Genomic DNA, 18,835 nt, shown 5'->3' with positions numbered 1-18,835 from the left:
TCTAAGCTCTTGTCAAAAGAAAAAAAGAATTCTCCTGCATTCCCCACTATCAGCCATGAGTACAAGTTCTCTCCCTCGTCACTTATCTCTCTCCCGCTAGCTCCCCTATCCCTATCTTATGATTCCATAGAAGCGCTCCTGTTGCTACATTTAGCCGCCTCGATATGTAATTGTAACATCACATTTTCATGTTCGATATTTTGGCTGCTGGTTTAACCCTTGCGATCTGCGTGGAGCAGTGCAGCTGACGCCTGCTAGCAGCGAGGGGAGGGATGAGAGGGAGGCAGGCATTAGGGCTCCGGGGAAATCTTTAAACTGTTCTCTCGCTCGCTCGCTCTCAATCCTTCCTCGATCAGTTAAAGCCACTTCAGTTCCGAACGGAGCATCCGAGCTACAGCAGCGATCTACAGTAGCCTAGTCAATTGCTGCCTATGCCAGTCTCCTGCCAACCTACTATACCTCTTACCTTTGCCAACATGCTTATAGGATGTTAACCTCCTCATCCTCTTGCCAGTCTGGCACTTGGTGGATACTCTCCGCAGGTTACAATGTTTGGGACTGCCTGTCTACTCACCATTCTCCTACAGTTATTTTGTGCAGCAGGGGGAGAGGTATCTGCAGGTAATGTAACTTTACTCCTGTCTTTCCAATACCTGGCACCATGGTGGGCACTGTAATATTGGAGTGCCAGCATTAGTTTTGTTACTGATGAAGTCCTAGTAGTTATGCTTCAGATATGTATGTCTTTATGAATGCGAAGTGTTACTTTAAGACAAGATCAGACAATGCAGAGTTGACATCTAAGTCCATCAATGACTGCAGAAGACCAGGACCATGTTGATTTAGGACCATTTTTAATGTTGATGAGTGATCCCTAACTATAGATCCCCAGGACAGGATCAGTCACTGCTGAGATGGGATGATCATGTTGGGTCTGTTGCCTTTAATGCCCAGTGATCTCCTGTCTGCAGGTTATCAGGATCGGATCAGGCAGCTATTGATTTGTTACACTGTTGCCATTGCAAATGTCATCTTCTAGCATTTTAATGCCCTGTTCCCTTATTAAATGATTGCCGCCTGTTATGTGTGATTGCACCATTTGTTCTAATGAATAGAATTACAACCTAGCATGTATTTATTACACCGGCTTCTGCCTCTCATCGGGAATAAAAAGAGGTTTGTGCCTATAAACAGTTCAAGGATATCTATTCTGGCATTTCAGAGGTTGGCTGCTACTTGTATGACAGAAACCATTCCTGGACTGCAGCAAGGTGTTTAAGTCATGGTGAAGTTAAAGGGACACTAACCCTTTGCTGTGTAATTGAATGCAATCTGTTGTTGCAGCTATTTCAGGTTGAATGGATAGAAATGGGACCAAGTCAGCCCATTGATCACTACTGCACCCGTCAGAGAACCTCCAGAGATGTCTGTATATGGTTTACTTTTCTAAGCATTGTACTTTAGGTTTGGCGTTCCTTAAGATGCACCTTTTGTTCTGCTGTAGAGAAGTAATGAAGACTTTGCTATTCAAGAAAGCAGGGAAGAAGGTTGGTGGGAAAAGTGAAGAGGAGGGAGAAGTAGAGTTGGAAAAAGAGGTAGAATGAAGAATAGAGAGAAAAGTATAATTTATCCAAGATGTAGATGACCCATAGTTGGTGAGGGATAAGGGATAACGCCACCCCCTCCGTGCCCTGGATTGCTGACCAATTTAGCTTCAAAGCTTGTTAACACTCAGCTGATGCTCTGAGCTGTATTGTGATCACAGCTGGCACTGTGTGCGTCTGTCTGTGTATGAAAGTGCATCTGTGTGTCTCGCCCTGCTATTTTGGGGGGTAGAAGTGTGAGACACACTTGTGTTAGCTGCATACTCCACAGTCCAAAGGAGTGTGCTAGGAGTGTGACACGTGTGCGAACGTGTGGAACCAAAGCCGAAAGAATGTCTATGAACTGTAAAAGAACGCACCTGCTGTCAGGCTAGGCATTTATATGCCTATTATAGGCTGGCAGGGCTTACTGCCAAAAGAGAAGTCCAGTATACTTACACAATATAAGTTTAATTGCTTCATATCTATCTATCTATCTATCTATCTATCTATCTATCTATCTATCTATCTATCTATCTATCTATCTATCTATCATTACACAAGACAGAACGCTATCATATTTTGCATACTTATGACTTTTGAGCTTTTTAAAACTGTCTGCCGTTTGGATAACCCTCTATAGATTATGGTATAAGTTAACAGTGGGTCATCCTAACTCCTGAGAGACCCCAAATGTATAGATTATTCAAAATCATCACTGTATAGTTCCTTATTTAATTAAAACATAACATGATACCCATTGAAAGTGATGGGTGCCATTGATTTGGATAGACATTGGTTTTCCCCTACCGCCAAGATAGATACAGGATTTGGAGGTCCAGATCAGTAGACCCGATTTATATGTACACAGCATATCATCATAGTTTATATAGAATGGATTTACCTAGAGCAGATAGCCATTCTATAAGAATCAGGCAGTCTGATTCTACAGATCTAGCAAACGTTAACTTGACATTCAACACGTTATGATAATGTAACACTATTGTACTACAATGCTGTAAATTGAGTTATTAGGTTCCAGTCATGTTAATGATTGCTACATTTGTACTACTATATAGATGGCTAGAGTGTGGACTAAAGTATTAAATGTCTAACGCCATGGGATCATATATAGAATATCTACATGTGGTTGTACTGGAAGGAAGATTTACCATATGTTCTGAAAAATTATTCATTGTATCAAAAGTAACAAGATTTATTAAAAGCGGAGACAGTAGCCATAAGGATGAATACTAATTCCAAAACTCGTAAGATGCACAGAATTATTTCCTGGTCGGATATCAGTGTAAAGTCTATCAAGTCTCGATCTTGTTTTATTACCATATCATGTTCCAGACTGGTGGCTGTCGGGAAGTCTGGCTTGGAAATTGGAACTATTATTGAGGGGCTGTCAATCATATGAGCTGTCCTCAATGTTAAAGAAGCATTGCCCTAGAAATAATGCTCCTTGTACTTCTACCCATAAACATAGATGACTGAGAACGTTCAGTTTGCTGCAAGAAAGTCCACAATTTCACCGACTTGGAGCAGAGATGAAATTGTTTGCAATTGTAGCTGTCCTCCCTCAATTCTGAGGAAATGTCACTTTTCAACATGTAGCAAATGAGGTTAATTTATGACTTTATTACTGCCAATTAGCTGAAACGGTGGTATAGGATCCAGAGTAATTGAGTCATTTCAGCAATAAATAACACCAAAGAACTGTTAAATGCATTTAGCTGAGATGTCGTGAATCCAGAATAAGGAAAGTATGGTAATAATGGGAATGTAAGGGATGTGTTATATCACCTGTATTGCCCTATGACATCCAGGACGGCTCTGTGATGGTCAAGGGGATTGTAGACTATTTGTCATTATGCCTCATCCTAAATCAGCTCATCTAATGCAAATTGAATCCAACCTGGAGAGAGCAACATTACTGACTGTATTAACGGCTGCCCAGCAGGCTATATGGCAATGCTATCTGGTTTTTGGATGTATACTCATCATGCTATACCTCATCCAATTATGGATCCAACCACTTGGCTACTTTATAAACTATTGGTTCTGCCAGAGCTCTGATGCTACCATGATGTTATAGCTAGGGCTACATGGGCGACTGTCAAACAACCTACACAGTAGCCAACTGACGGCAATGTTATTCAACTGGCACATGTGCATTTAGCTTGCTGCACTGCTATCGCCAGAAACAATGGCATCTGCAACACAATATACTGCCAAATGGGTGTTACATAAGCAACGGGCATGATTGGAATAGTTGATAGCTATGCTATTCAATTATTGGATCCAGATTCAGCAATCTGCATCTCCTTCTTGAAGGTGCAAGGAAACATCCTGAAAATAATACGTTCACCATAACTCTGGTCACCAGCACTGTGAGAGCACTGTCTGTCCTTTTTAGTAAAGTATCCTACATGAGATACTATAGAGGTCTCTATGGGGTTAAAAAACATGGCTACTTGCTTACTGAAACTGCATCACTTTTGCCTATAGGCTGTGACTGGTGTTGCAGCTCAGCCCCATTTACATGAATAAAAGCCTAGCCTTGTGGCTGGTCTTAGCTACATGTGACCTGTCGGGTCCCACAAGGTTCTAGCCACCAGCTCATTGGCGGTCATCGAGACTGAAGGCAACCTGTAGGTTGTAGTACTGTATCTTTGTATTGAGCTTGGTTCTGGGGCTGTATGTTATGAGCATGGTTCTGGTGGTGTGTTTATGCATTGAGCTTAGTTCTGGTGCTGTATTTATGTTATAAGCTTGGTACTGGGGCTGTATCTATGTTATGAGCTTGTTTCTGGTACAGTAGTATTACCTTAGCTGATCTGGTGTGAGGTTTTTCTAATTTCATGCAAACTCTTTGGTTAACCATAAAAAACTCGTTGTACATGCATAACATAGAGGTAACGTACATGTCAATGCTGTTGTTTGTCCTATTGCCAGTCCCTTCTTCATGTATGTAAATGGGAGCCAGATTTTCAGACTACCCCCTGCATAGTGTGCTTTGGTGGTCTGAGACACTTCCTCTGCTCCCTGGGCAAGGGACCTACAGAAGGAGTTAGAGCATGATATCATCAGTGCTGGACCATCCAAGAGTATGGAAGGCGCAGTTTCGGGCTACCAAAGCACACATAGCCCAGCATGATCTGAGAATCTGGCAATCATTTAACCCTTTCCAATCCACTGTCTGACCTCTGAAGACATTATGATTTAAGGCTGTACAGCTTCGATGTTGGAAGATATCCATCGGGGTTCTCTTACTGTATATTGCCAGCCTCTCTGCTGTCAGAGCCTATCCAACGTGTCACCTCATGCAGTACTGGCTTTAGCCAGCATATAGCGCTGTTGAATAACAGCAGAAAAAGAGTAAGCCCCCTAGGAAAACCAGGATACAAATTGGATTGGAAAGGGTTAACTTGAAACGGGACAAACCGCAACAGGGACATTGAAAATGACACCAGGTATATTAATATATAGTGCCATTTTTACTGTGGAGTGGCACTATAGGCAGAAGCTTGATGACCCATTGGACATGTTCGTGGACACGTATATAGACCCGTAACGTTGTTAACAAATTGTCCCATTCTCCGCAGTCAAGTGAGGGTAAATTTCCAGATCTTGTCGCCTTTGTAAATGTGACAGTTTATATTAAGATCGCTCTTGTGAGCTCTACATAACTCCCTATTAAATAGTTAACCGAGCATCTCAAAAATCCTGTTTCAAGTCCTCCTGACTGGCGTAATGTAAATATTCGCTGACAGACCCTGCAATATTTGATCAATTTCTACAAACACTTTGATATGAAGAAGAGCGAAAGACAGAGACTGAGGGATGTGGAAGATCTAAACACTGCGAATCATTGGGCCGGGGAAGCCAAACAGCCGGCAGGGCTCTCAACGTACTGGCAGACGGGATAACCATTCCCATGCTAGAGGATCCTTCACCTGCCGATACGGCACAGCAAGGGTTCATAATAATGAGCCTATATACTTCCCAGGGGGTAAGTCACCAAGATACCAAGCTGGTCCGGAGAGTAGAGTGAATAGCAAAAGGCATATTAAATATATATGTATTTGTTGTCTGCTGCTTGAAGAGGCATGAAATGAAGAAATGTTATTAAATTCTCAAGAAAATAGATTGGTAGTAAAATGCAATGATAATGTGCCAAATATATTACACCCCACGCTATGGGATATGAGCTACTTCTTATGAGAAGGCATAATGAGTTCTTCATTCCACATCTCTGATGTATTCTATGTAGGTTTCTTACTACGATGACTGACGGCTCACACTTAGGTCTCCTATATTGAGATATACAAGGCAATATCCAGTAGTAACGTATACGGATGGAGAAGAGCGGAGGTGTTCACTGTGATATCAAGAGGTGTAAACCTACTTTATTAGCTCAAGCTAGGGCAATATGGTGACCATCGCACAGCCAAAGATCACACTATGGCCCTGCTACATCACATCACCAATGTAAGTGAATTTGGTCATAAGTTGCCATGACTTTGATCCAACAATCTCAAGAATCCCAAACCTGATGGAACATTGTACGTGAATCAACTGCTATCATTTATCTCTAGGATGGGTGATAAAAGTCTGATTGGTGGGAGTCTCACTGCTGAGCCCCCCACTGATCCAAATAATGGGGTTCACATGTCCCACTTTATCCTCAATGCAGGCTCACTGCACCCCCTACGGGGAGCAGGTGATTAAATGGAGCAGCAGTCGTGCAAGCGTGGTGTCTCTCCATTCATTTTCACTAGGACTGCTGGAGATAGTCAAGTACAAGCGCTCAACTCTTTCCGTCAGTCCCATTGAAATTGATACATTTGTGGCCATCGCTCCATTCAATCTGATGTCAGTGTGTGGGAGAAGTGACCCCACAGTGATGAAGAGAGGGAAAATGGGATTCTTGTTCTTGGATCGCTGGGGTTGCCAATGGAGAATCTCCCACTGATCAGAGTTTTATCACCCATTCTTTGGATAGGTGATAAAAGTTGATTGTGATAAACCCCTTTACCCTTTCCAATCCACTGTCTGACCTCTGAAGACATGATGAGTTAAGGCTGTTCAGCTCCGATGTTGGAAGACATCCTTTGGGGTTCTCTTACTGTATATTGCCAGCCTCTCCCCTGTCGAAGCTTATCCAACATGTCACCTCATGCAGTACTGGCTTTAGCCAGCATATAGCGCCGTTGTATAACGGCAGAAAAAGAGTAAGCCCCCTAGGAAAACCAGGATACAAATAGGATTGGAAAGGGTTAAGATGCAATGTAGCAGAGCCATAGTGAGAACTCTGGATGTGCAACGTGTAGCTCTAGCTGAATGGTAGGTAAAACAATATGCCTCAAATCCGCAACAGTCTCTCTATATGTACCATGCAGATTTAGTGTTCTTTCACACGATCGTATGCATTTTTACAGTCGCCGTACGTGCTGTAAAATCCATGAGTGAAGAATAGCCGCGATCAAGTCCCGATCTTTATCCACATCTTGTCTGCTGTCCACATAGGCAGCTGAGTACCAGCAAAAAAATACGTTTTTCGACTTTATGCGACTTTTTGTGCAGATTTTCTGCTGCGGATAATACGCACCAATTCCGCTCCATGACATGCGATTTTTTTTTTTTTTAATATGCTGAAAAAATCATACCGACCTCGCACGAAAATGTGACCTGCACATCTGACGGCACGCGGATTTGGTGTCCATGTGCTGTCCGATGTGAGTTGCATCCGAGAATCTCGTGCGCAACTTGCTATCGCTTGCGTGCATATAGCCTGAGAGATTTATTACTAGGCACAAACAATGTAGAGTGAAATGACAAACTCTGCTCTGCTGCATCTATACGTCAATGCACATGTAGAGGCTAATGAGAAACTGGAGAAATCCGGTGATCTAGTTAGTCTTTACCTGTAGGGAATAGAATGTGGGATTCTTTAACATAAGAAGACGTGGGTGAATATCATGTCCGTATAGATTATGTAACACTTTAGCATTACTTCTAATGCTCATATATAAGATTTGAAGTAGCCGTTAGTTTGATACGGAGACATTATATACATGGCATTCAGGAGTTCGGTCCCATTACAGTCAAGCAGGTTGGATATCACATATTCCGAGCATTAAAAGCTGACTGTTATGCCCTCCGTAACACAAGAGTGGCAGCGCCAGGCTTGCTCAACATATCTTTATCAAGGCACAACAATGTATAGACTTTCTTTTGCCAAGGCACATTGCTGGCATCTAGAGAAGAGTTATCTGATGCTGTACAATAACTGGCCAGAAGGGGGCACTCTCAGCACACAGCCTTTCGGAGATGTATGGGTTTTTTAAACCCGTTCTTTTTAAGTTGATAAAATCTTTCAATTAAGGATCTCGTATAACTCGCCCCGCTCTCGCTTTGTAAATCTAACAAACGTTTAGTGCGTCACATGGAGGTGCAGCCCGTGACCGTTGGCTGTGGACGGAGGGGGAGAGCTATTCCAATGAATAAGTACCTGAAAACCTACCACCTGTAATCCTAGTTGTAAGCTAGAACACTAACCCTGTTATAGCAACTGCATAAGTAGGACATTAGATCGGATACGTTAGCAGAGTGGGCACTGTGCCTTCGATGTGTGCCACCCATGCATTTTTAGTGAGTGTGCCGTGGCATATGTAAGTTCCTGATATAGGACCTATGCAAGGTGTTTGACTCTCAATTTAGTTATTGGGCCTTCTTGATTCAGAACTAATGTTTTCACCACTAGGGATACCTCCTACAAGCTGTGGGTGATGCTGCAGGTGGAGGTACAGCGACACAGGGTTCAGGATACGATGCAGCAGATGGAGTAACCATAATTTACAAAGTAATGCTAGTGAATAATGGTATAATGACAAGTAAGTGATTAAACTGTTACCATGGAGTTATGTAACATTACTGTTAACCAAAACCCCCAAATTAGTCATACTTTCTGTGCATTGCAGAATGATACCGGAAGAACAATATCAGTAATACTGTAAAGAAAATATCAGTCCTGTTGAACAGAGATACAAATCCCATATATATGTTTTTGAAGGGTTAACACTCTATTCTTCAACAGAGCTCAAACTCAGTTAAAAATGTTTCTCAAAGGCCGCCTGCAAATGAACGGATTGGCATTCCGCAGCAAATACCGTTCATAGTATGCTATGGAAATCACTTCTTCCTGAACACTCGTGGAAACTAATAGTGATTTCTGCAAGTGGAGAAAAATTGCAGCATGCTTTAAGTTTTGTGCGGTGTCCGCACGGATGGCTTCCATTGAAGTTAATGGAAGCTGTCTGACCCACGGCCCATCTGCAATTGACATTGCAGATAGGTTGCAGGTACCTGCGTCATCGCCTAGCAACAGCGGGGGGGAAAAGAAACATTTTTAAAAATCTGTACTGGTCATATTCAATGAAGTATCACCAACTGCAGTATAGAGAAAGAAGATAAATGACAGGCATGCGGGGTCGCCAGCCTGGCACAGGGTCAGATTCCGCTGCGGGCTCTCACATGCGGAATCTAACCCATTTGTGTGCAGGCAGCCTAAGCGTCAGCTCACACACTCCCCTCTATATATTAGCTCAGTCAATGCACACAACGGTAGTTCGTTCAGCAGTATAATTTCTTGAACACAGTATGTTGGTTCTTCAAAAGACCTGTGGATTACCTAATAGTATCCCTAATGTTTGCGTGGAGGTCGGCCTCACTTACAGTTCTATTGTACAGGAGTCACCTCTACTACTGACCCAAGCTTGTCCTGGGGCAGAAGCTTGACTCTACCACAGTTCTCTTTCCTCAGTTGCCTTGCTGTATTGTTTGGCCATCTTGCTGTATTGGTCTGTCCTCTCCAGGTCAAGGTCATCCTCTCTGGTATAAGGCAGACTATGGTCCTTCAGCACATCATCCCGGTTCTTCTTGCAGCACTTCTCTCTTTTATATCAGGGCATCTTTCCTGCCGCATGCTTGGTACCAATGTGCTGAACGCTTGCACAGATTTTGGTGAACTCAATACTTTTGGGGCACTTTTTTGGCCCATTTTACTGTCCATCATCATGGTAACATTTGAACCCTTTAGGGTAGCCTCCTACAGTGATGCGCAGTAACTGCATGCAGATCACTGCTAATTGTCGGGTGCACTTGGACTTGACAATTGAAACAAAAGCCAATCCAGATCCAGTCCGGTAATTAGCAGTAATCCAATGCAGGTATGGTGATCGGACACAGTGTGCACAGGGACCCTTAAAATGTTTTTCATCTGCCCCTTCATTGTAATCCGGGCATATAAATGACGAATGTTTAAATAAATAGACAGTGACAGGGTATTAAGATGCAGCTGTGTTGGCACAATGTTTGTATATTAACCATCTATGTGCTGGTTTGAAGAGCCGGAGACATGTAAAAGTAGTATAAAGAACATAAAAGTGACAAAAAAGGTGTCCATCATCCTGCAGACTTCCCAACTCTGCCTCTGCGCTCCTCCATTCTCTACAGAAGCTTAATAGCTACCATTTCATCATCATTTTAACACAAGCATGAACAAAGCCCATGAGCAAGTAATTACAGCTTGTGTACGCCACAGAATGCCGGCCATAAGTAATTGCCTATTAGGAATCTTAGCGAGTTTATCAGCTGTATTCCTGTGCTACTTGTATACTACCTCCAGCTTGAGAACCTGTGCCCCCTGCCCTTTGTAAGCATGTGTAATATGGAAGAGAATGAGGAGTGGGAACGAGATGAGAAATGGCTAATAGGCAGAGGTAGGGGTATCAGTATGTTCAATGGAACGAGCAGAATAAATTAACACTTGTAGAATTCCCTAATTAAATTTAGGAAATGATAGATTATAGCAAAAACCAGAGAAGACAGGCGTGAGACCTGCGGCCGACTGTTCAGTATTGCTACATGCAATGCAGCCATGAGCCCTGCGGCCGACCATACTGTATAATAGTATATAATGCAGCCATGAGCCCTGCAGCCGACCATACTGTATAATAGTATATAATGCAGCCATGAGCCCTGCGGCCGACCATACTGTATATTAGTATATAATGTAGCCATGAGACCTGCAGCCGACCATTCTGTATTACAGTATATAGTGCAGCCATGAGACCTGCGGCCGACCATTCTGTATTACAGTATATAATGCAGCCATGAGACCTGCGGCCGACCATTCTGTATTACAGTATATAATGCAGCCATGAGACCTGCGGCTGACCATTCTGTATTACAGTATATAATGCAGCCATGACACCTGCAGCCGACCATTCTGTATTACAGTATATAATGCAGCCATGAGACCTGCGGCCGACCATTCTGTATTACAGTATATAATGCAGCCATGAGACCTGCGGCCGACCATTCTGTATTACAGTATATAGTGCAGCCATGAGACCTGCGGCCGACCATTCTGTATTACAGTATATAATGCAGCCATGAGACCTGCGGCCGACCATTCTGTATTACAGTATATAATGCAGCCATGAGACCTGCGGCTGACCATTCTGTATTACAGTATATAATGCAGCCATGACACCTGCAGCCGACCATTCTGTATTACAGTATATAATGCAGCCATGAGACCTGCGGCCGACCATTCTGTATTACAGTATATAGTGCAGCCATGACACCTGCAGCCGACCATTCTGTATTACAGTATATAATGCAGCCATGAGACCTGCGGCCGACCATTCTGTATTACAGTATATAATGCAGCCATGAGAGCTGCGGCCGACCATTCTGTATTACAGTATATAATGCAGCCATGAGACCTGCGGCCGACCATTCTGTATTACAGTATATAGTGCAGCCATGAGACCTGCGGCCGACCATTCTGTATTACAGTATATAATGCAGCCATGAGACCTGCGGCCGACCATTCTGTATTACAGTATATAATGCAGCAATGAGAGCTGCGGCCGACCATTCTGTATTACAGTATATAATGCAGCCATGAGACCTGCGGCCGACCATTCTGTATTACAGTATATAATGCAGCCATGAGACCTGCGGCTGACCATTCTGTATTACAGTATATAATGCAGCCATGAGACCTGCGGCCGACCATTCTGTATTACAGTATATAATGCAGCCATGAGACCTGCGGCTGACCATTCTGTATTACAGTATATAATGCAGCCATGAGACCTGCGGCCGACCATTCTGTATTACAGTATATAGTGCAGCCATGAGACCTGCGGCCGACCATTCTGTATTACAGTATATAATGCGGCCATGAGACCTGCGGCCGACCATTCTGTATTACAGTATATAATGCGGCCATGAGACCTGCGGCCGACCATTCTGTATTACAGTATATAATGCAGCCATGAGACCTGCGGCCGACCATTCTGTATTACAGTATATAGTGCAGCCATGAGACCTGCGGCCGACCATTCTGTATTACAGTATATAGTGCAGCCATGATACCTGCGGCCGACCATTCTGTATTACAGTATATAATGCAGCCATGAGACCTGCGGCCGACCATTCTGTATTACAGTATATAATGCAGCCATGAGACCTGCGGCCGACCATTCTGTATTACAGTATATAGTGCAGCCATGAGACCTGCGGCCGAACATTCTGTATTACAGTATATAGTGCAGCCATGAGACCTGCGGCCGACCATTCTGTATAATAGTATATAATGCAGCCATGAGCCCTGCAGCTGACCATACTGTATAATAGTATTTAATGCAGCCATGACACCTGCAGCCGACCATTCTGTATTACAGTATATAATGCAGCCATGAGACCTGCGGCTGACCATTCTGTATTACAGTATATAATGCAGCCATGAGACCTGCGGCCGACCATTCTGTATTACAGTATATAATGCAGCCATGAGACCTGCGGCCGACCATTCTGTATTACAGTATATAGTGCAGCCATGAGCCCTGCGGCCGACCATTCTGTATTACAGTATATAATGCAGCCATGAGACCTGCGGCCGACCATTCTGTATTACAGTATATAAAGCAGCCATGAGACCTGCGGCCGACCATTCTGTATTACAGTATATAGTGCAGCCATGATACCTGCAGCCGACCATTCTGTATTACAGCATATAATGCAGCCATGAGACCTGCGGCCGACCATTCTGTATTACAGCATATAATGCAGCCATGAGACCTGCGGCCGACCATTCTGTATTACAGCATATAATGCAGCCATGAGACCTGCGGCCGACCATTCTGTATTACAGTATATAATGCAGCCATGAGACCTGCGGCCGACCATTCTGTATTACAGTATATAGTGCAGCCATGAGACCTGCGGCCGACCATACTGTATATTAGTATATAATGCAGCCATGAGACCTGCGGCCGACCATTCTGTATTACAGTATATAGTGCAGCCATGAGACCTGCGGCCGACCATTCTGTATTACAGTATATGATGCAGCCATGAGACCTGCGGCCGACCATTCTGTATTACAGTATATAGTGCAGCCATGAGACCTGCGGCCGACCATTCTGTATTACAGTATATAATGCAGCCATGAGACCTGCGGCCGACCATTCTGTATTACAGTATATAATGCAGCCATGAGACCTGCGGCCGACCATTCTGTATTACAGCATATAATGCAGCCATGAGACCTGCGGCCGACCATTCTGTATTACAGTATATAATGCAGCCATGAGACCTGCGGCTGACCATTCTGTATTACAGTATATAATGCAGCCATGAGACCTGCGGCCGACTGTTCAGTATTGCTACATGCAATGCAGCCATGAGCCCTGCGGCCGACCATACTGTATAATAGTATATAATGCAGCCATGAGCCCTGCAGCCGACCATACTGTATAATAGTATATAATGCAGCCATGAGCCCTGCGGCCGACCATTCTGTATTACAATATATAGTGCAGCCATGAGACCTGCGGCCGACCATACTGTATAATAGTATATAATGCAGCCATGAGACCTGCGGCCGACCATTCTGTATTACAGTATATTATGCAGCCATGAGACCTGCGGCCGACCATTCTGTATTACAGTATATAATGCAGCCATGAGACCTGTGGCCAACCATACTGTATATTAGTATATAATGCAGCCATGAGACCTGCGGCCGACCATTCTGTATTACAGTATATTATGCAGCCATGAGACCTGCGGCCGACCATTCTGTATTACAGTATATAATGCAGCCATGAGACCTGCGGCCGACCATTCTGTATTACAGCATATAATGCAGCCATGAGACCTGCGGCCGGCCATTCTGTATTACAGTATATAGTGCAGCCATGAGACCTGCGGCCGACCATAATGTATAATAGTATATAATGCAGCCATGAGACCTGCGGCCGACCATTCTGTATTACAGTATATAATGCAGCCATGAGACCTGCGGCCGACCATTCTGTATTACAGTATATAATGCAGCCATGAGACCTGCGGCTGACCATTCTGTATTACAGTATATAATGCAGCCATGAGACCTGCGGCCGACCATTCTGTATTACAGTATATAATGCAGCCATGACACCTGCGGCCGACCATTCTGTATTACAGTATATAATGCAGCCATGAGCCCTGCAGCCGACCATTCTGTATTACAGTATATAATGCAGCCATGAGACCTGCGGCCGACCATTCTGTATTACAGTATATAATGCAGCCATGAGACCTGCGGCCGACCATTCTGTATTACAGTATATAATGCAGCCATGAGACCTGCGGCCGACCATTCTGTATTACAGTATATAGTGCAGCCATGAGCCCTGCGGCTGACCATTCTGTATTACAGTATATAATGCAGCCATGAGACCTGCGGCCGACCATTCTGTATTACAGTATATAGTGCAGCCATGACACCTGCAGCCGACCATTCTGTATTACAGTATATAATGCAGCCATGAGACCTGCGGCCGACCATTCTGTATTACAGTATATAATGCAGCCATGAGAGCTGCGGCCGACCATTCTGTATTACAGTATATAATGCAGCCATGAGACCTGCGGCCGACCATTCTGTATTACAGTATATAGTGCAGCCATGAGACCTGCGGCCGACCATTCTGTATTACAGTATATAATGCAGCCATGAGAGCTGCGGCCGACCATTCTGTATTACAGTATATAATGCAGCCATGAGACCTGCGGCCGACCATTCTGTATTACAGTATATAATGCAGCCATGAGACCTGCGGCTGACCATTCTGTATTACAGTATATAATGCAGCCATGAGACCTGCGGCCGACCATTCTGTATTACAGTATATAATGCAGCCATGAGACCTGCGGCTGACCATTCTGTATTACAGTATATAATGCAGCCATGAGACCTGCGGCCGACCATTCTGTATTACAGTATATAGTGCAGCCATGAGACCTGCGGCCGACCATTCTGTATTACAGTATATAATGCGGCCATGAGACCTGCGGCCGACCATTCTGTATTACAGTATATAATGCGGCCATGAGACCTGCGGCCGACCATTCTGTATTACAGTATATAATGCAGCCATGAGACCTGCGGCCGACCATTCTGTATTACAGTATATAATGCAGCCATGAGACCTGCGGCCGACCATTCTGTATTACAGTATATAGTGCAGCCATGAGACCTGCGGCCGACCATTCTGTATTACAGTATATAATGCAGCCATGAGACCTGCGGCCGACCATTCTGTATTACAGTATATAATGCAGCCATGAGACCTGCGGCCGACCATTCTGTATTACAGTATATAGTGCAGCCATGAGACCTGCGGCCGAACATTCTGTATTACAGTATATAGTGCAGCCATGAGCCCTGCGGCCGACCATTCTGTATAATAGTATATAATGCAGCCATGAGCCCTGCAGCTGACCATACTGTATAATAGTATTTAATGCAGCCATGACACCTGCAGCCGACCATTCTGTATTACAGTATATAGTGCAGCCATGAGACCTGCGGCCGACCATTCTGTATTACAGTATATAATGCAGCCATGAGACCTGCGGCCGACCATTCTGTATTACAGTATATAATGCAGCCATGAGACCTGCGGCTGACCATTCTGTATTACAGTATATAATGCAGCCATGAGACCTGCGGCCGACCATTCTGTATTACAGTATATAGTGCAGCCATGACACCTGCAGCCGACCATTCTGTATTACAGTATATAATGCAGCCATGAGACCTGCGGCCGACCATTCTGTATTACAGTATATAATGCAGCCATGAGAGCTGCGGCCGACCATTCTGTATTACAGTATATAATGCAGCCATGAGACCTGCGGCCGACCATTCTGTATTACAGTATATAGTGCAGCCATGAGACCTGCGGCCGACCATTCTGTATTACAGTATATAATGCAGCAATGAGAGCTGCGGCCGACCATTCTGTATTACAGTATATAATGCAGCCATGAGACCTGCGGCCGACCATTCTGTATTACAGTATATAATGCAGCCATGAGACCTGCGGCTGACCATTCTGTATTACAGTATATAATGCAGCCATGAGACCTGCGGCCGACCATTCTGTATTACAGTATATAATGCAGCCATGAGACCTGCGGCTGACCATTCTGTATTACAGTATATAATGCAGCCATGAGACCTGCGGCCGACCATTCTGTATTACAGTATATAGTGCAGCCATGAGACCTGCGGCCGACCATTCTGTATTACAGTATATAATGCGGCCATGAGACCTGCGGCCGACCATTCTGTATTACAGTATATAATGCGGCCATGAGACCTGCGGCCGACCATTCTGTATTACAGTATATAATGCAGCCATGAGACCTGCGGCCGACCATTCTGTATTACAGTATATAGTGCAGCCATGAGACCTGCGGCCGACCATTCTGTATTACAGTATATAGTGCAGCCATGATACCTGCGGCCGACCATTCTGTATTACAGTATATAATGCAGCCATGAGACCTGCGGCCGACCATTCTGTATTACAGTATATAATGCAGCCATGAGACCTGCGGCCGACCATTCTGTATTACAGTATATAGTGCAGCCATGAGACCTGCGGCCGAACATTCTGTATTACAGTATATAGTGCAGCCATGAGACCTGCGGCCGACCATTCTGTATAATAGTATATAATGCAGCCATGAGCCCTGCAGCTGACCATACTGTATAATAGTATTTAATGCAGCCATGACACCTGCAGCCGACCATTCTGTATTACAGTATATAATGCAGCCATGAGACCTGCGGCTGACCATTCTGTATTACAGTATATAATGCAGCCATGAGACCTGCGGCCGACCATTCTGTATTACAGTATATAATGCAGCCATGAGACCTGCGGCCGACCATTCTGTATTACAGTATATAGTGCAGCCATGAGCCCTGCGGCCGACCATTCTGTATTACAGTATATAATGCAGCCATGAGACCTGCGGCCGACCATTCTGTATTACAGTATATAAAGCAGCCATGAGACCTGCGGCCGACCATTCTGTATTACAGTATATAGTGCAGCCATGATACCTGCAGCCGACCATTCTGTATTACAGCATATAATGCAGCCATGAGACCTGCGGCCGACCATTCTGTATTACAGCATATAATGCAGCCATGAGACCTGCGGCCGACCATTCTGTATTACAGCATATAATGCAGCCATGAGACCTGCGGCCGACCATTCTGTATTACAGTATATAATGCAGCCATGAGACCTGCGGCCGACCATTCTGTATTACAGTATATAGTGCAGCCATGAGACCTGCGGCCGACCATACTGTATATTAGTATATAATGCAGCCATGAGACCTGCGGCCGACCATTCTGTATTACAGTATATAGTGCAGCCATGAGACCTGCGGCCGACCATTCTGTATTACAGTATATGATGCAGCCATGAGACCTGCGGCCGACCATTCTGTATTACAGTATATAGTGCAGCCATGAGACCTGCGGCCGACCATTCTGTATTACAGTATATAATGCAGCCATGAGACCTGCGGCCGACCATTCTGTATTACAGTATATAATGCAGCCATGAGACCTGCGGCCGACCATTCTGTATTACAGCATATAATGCAGCCATGAGACCTGCGGCCGACCATTCTGTATTACAGTATATAATGCAGCCATGAGACCTGCGGCTGACCATTCTGTATTACAGTATATAATGCAGCCATGAGACCTGCGGCCGACTGTTCAGTATTGCTACATGCAATGCAGCCATGAGCCCTGCGGCCGACCATACTGTATAATAGTATATAATGCAGCCATGAGCCCTGCAGCCGACCATACTGTATAATAGTATATAATGCAGCCATGAGCCCTGCGGCCGACCATTCTGTATTACAATATATAGTGCAGCCATGAGACCTGCGGCCGACCATACTGTATAATAGTATATAATGCAGCCATGAGACCTGCGGCCGACCATTCTGTATTACAGTATATTATGCAGCCATGAGACCTGCGGCCGACCATTCTGTATTACAGTATATAATGCAGCCATGAGACCTGTGGCCAACCATACTGTATATTAGTATATAATGCAGCCATGAGACCTGTGGCCAACCATACTGTATATTAGTATATAATGCAGCCATGAGACCTGCGGCCGACCATTCTGTATTGCAGTATATTATGCAGCCATGAGACCTGCGGCCGACCATTCTGTATTACAGTATATAATGCAGCCATGAGACCTGCGGCCGACCATTCTGTATTACAGCATATAATGCAGCCATGAGACCTGCGGCCGGCCATTCTGTATTACAGTATATAGTGCAGCCATGAGACCTGCGGCCGACCATAATGTATAATAGTATATAATGCAGCCATGAGACCTGCGGCCGACCATTCTGTATTACAGTATATAATGCAGCCATGAGACCTGCGGCCGACCATTCTGTATTACAGCATATAATGCAGCCATGAGACCGGCGGCCGACCATTCTGTATTACAGTATATAATGCAGCCATGAGACCTGCGGCCGACCATTCTGTATTACAGTATATAATGCAGCCATGAGACCTGCGGCCGGCCATTCTGTATTACAGTATATAATGCAGCCATGAGACCTGCGGCCGACCATTCTGTATTACAGCATATAATGCAGCCATGAGACCTGCGACCGACCATTCTGTATTACAGTATATAGTGCAGCCATGAGACCTGCGGCTGACCATTCTGTATTACAGTATATAATGCAGCCATGAGACCTGCGGCCGACCATTCTGTATTACAGTATATAATGCAGCCATGAGACCTGCGGCCGGCCATTCTGTATTACAG

At 44.6% G+C, this 18,835-nt stretch overlaps 1 protein-coding gene across 7 annotated transcripts in view; it reads left to right on the top strand.

Moving 5' to 3' along the window:
• Positions 1–370: 370 nt before the first annotated feature.
• The window catches only part of PTPRT (protein tyrosine phosphatase receptor type T), a 325,072-nt gene continuing 306,607 nt past the window's right edge, over positions 371–18,835 (top strand). For all 7 annotated transcript variants that reach the window (XM_066586082.1, XM_066586080.1, XM_066586079.1 and 4 more), the window contains exon 1: positions 371–621. In XM_066586082.1, coding sequence (XP_066442179.1) covers positions 549–621 — 73 coding nt within the window. In that variant the 5' untranslated portion in view covers positions 371–548. The remainder of the gene's footprint in view (positions 622–18,835) is intronic.

The sequence above is a fragment of the Eleutherodactylus coqui genome, chromosome 13, assembly GCF_035609145.1.
Source record: "Eleutherodactylus coqui strain aEleCoq1 chromosome 13, aEleCoq1.hap1, whole genome shotgun sequence".
Classification (NCBI taxonomy): Eukaryota; Metazoa; Chordata; class Amphibia; order Anura; family Eleutherodactylidae; genus Eleutherodactylus; species Eleutherodactylus coqui.
This window is presented reverse-complemented; position numbering and strand designations above follow the sequence as displayed.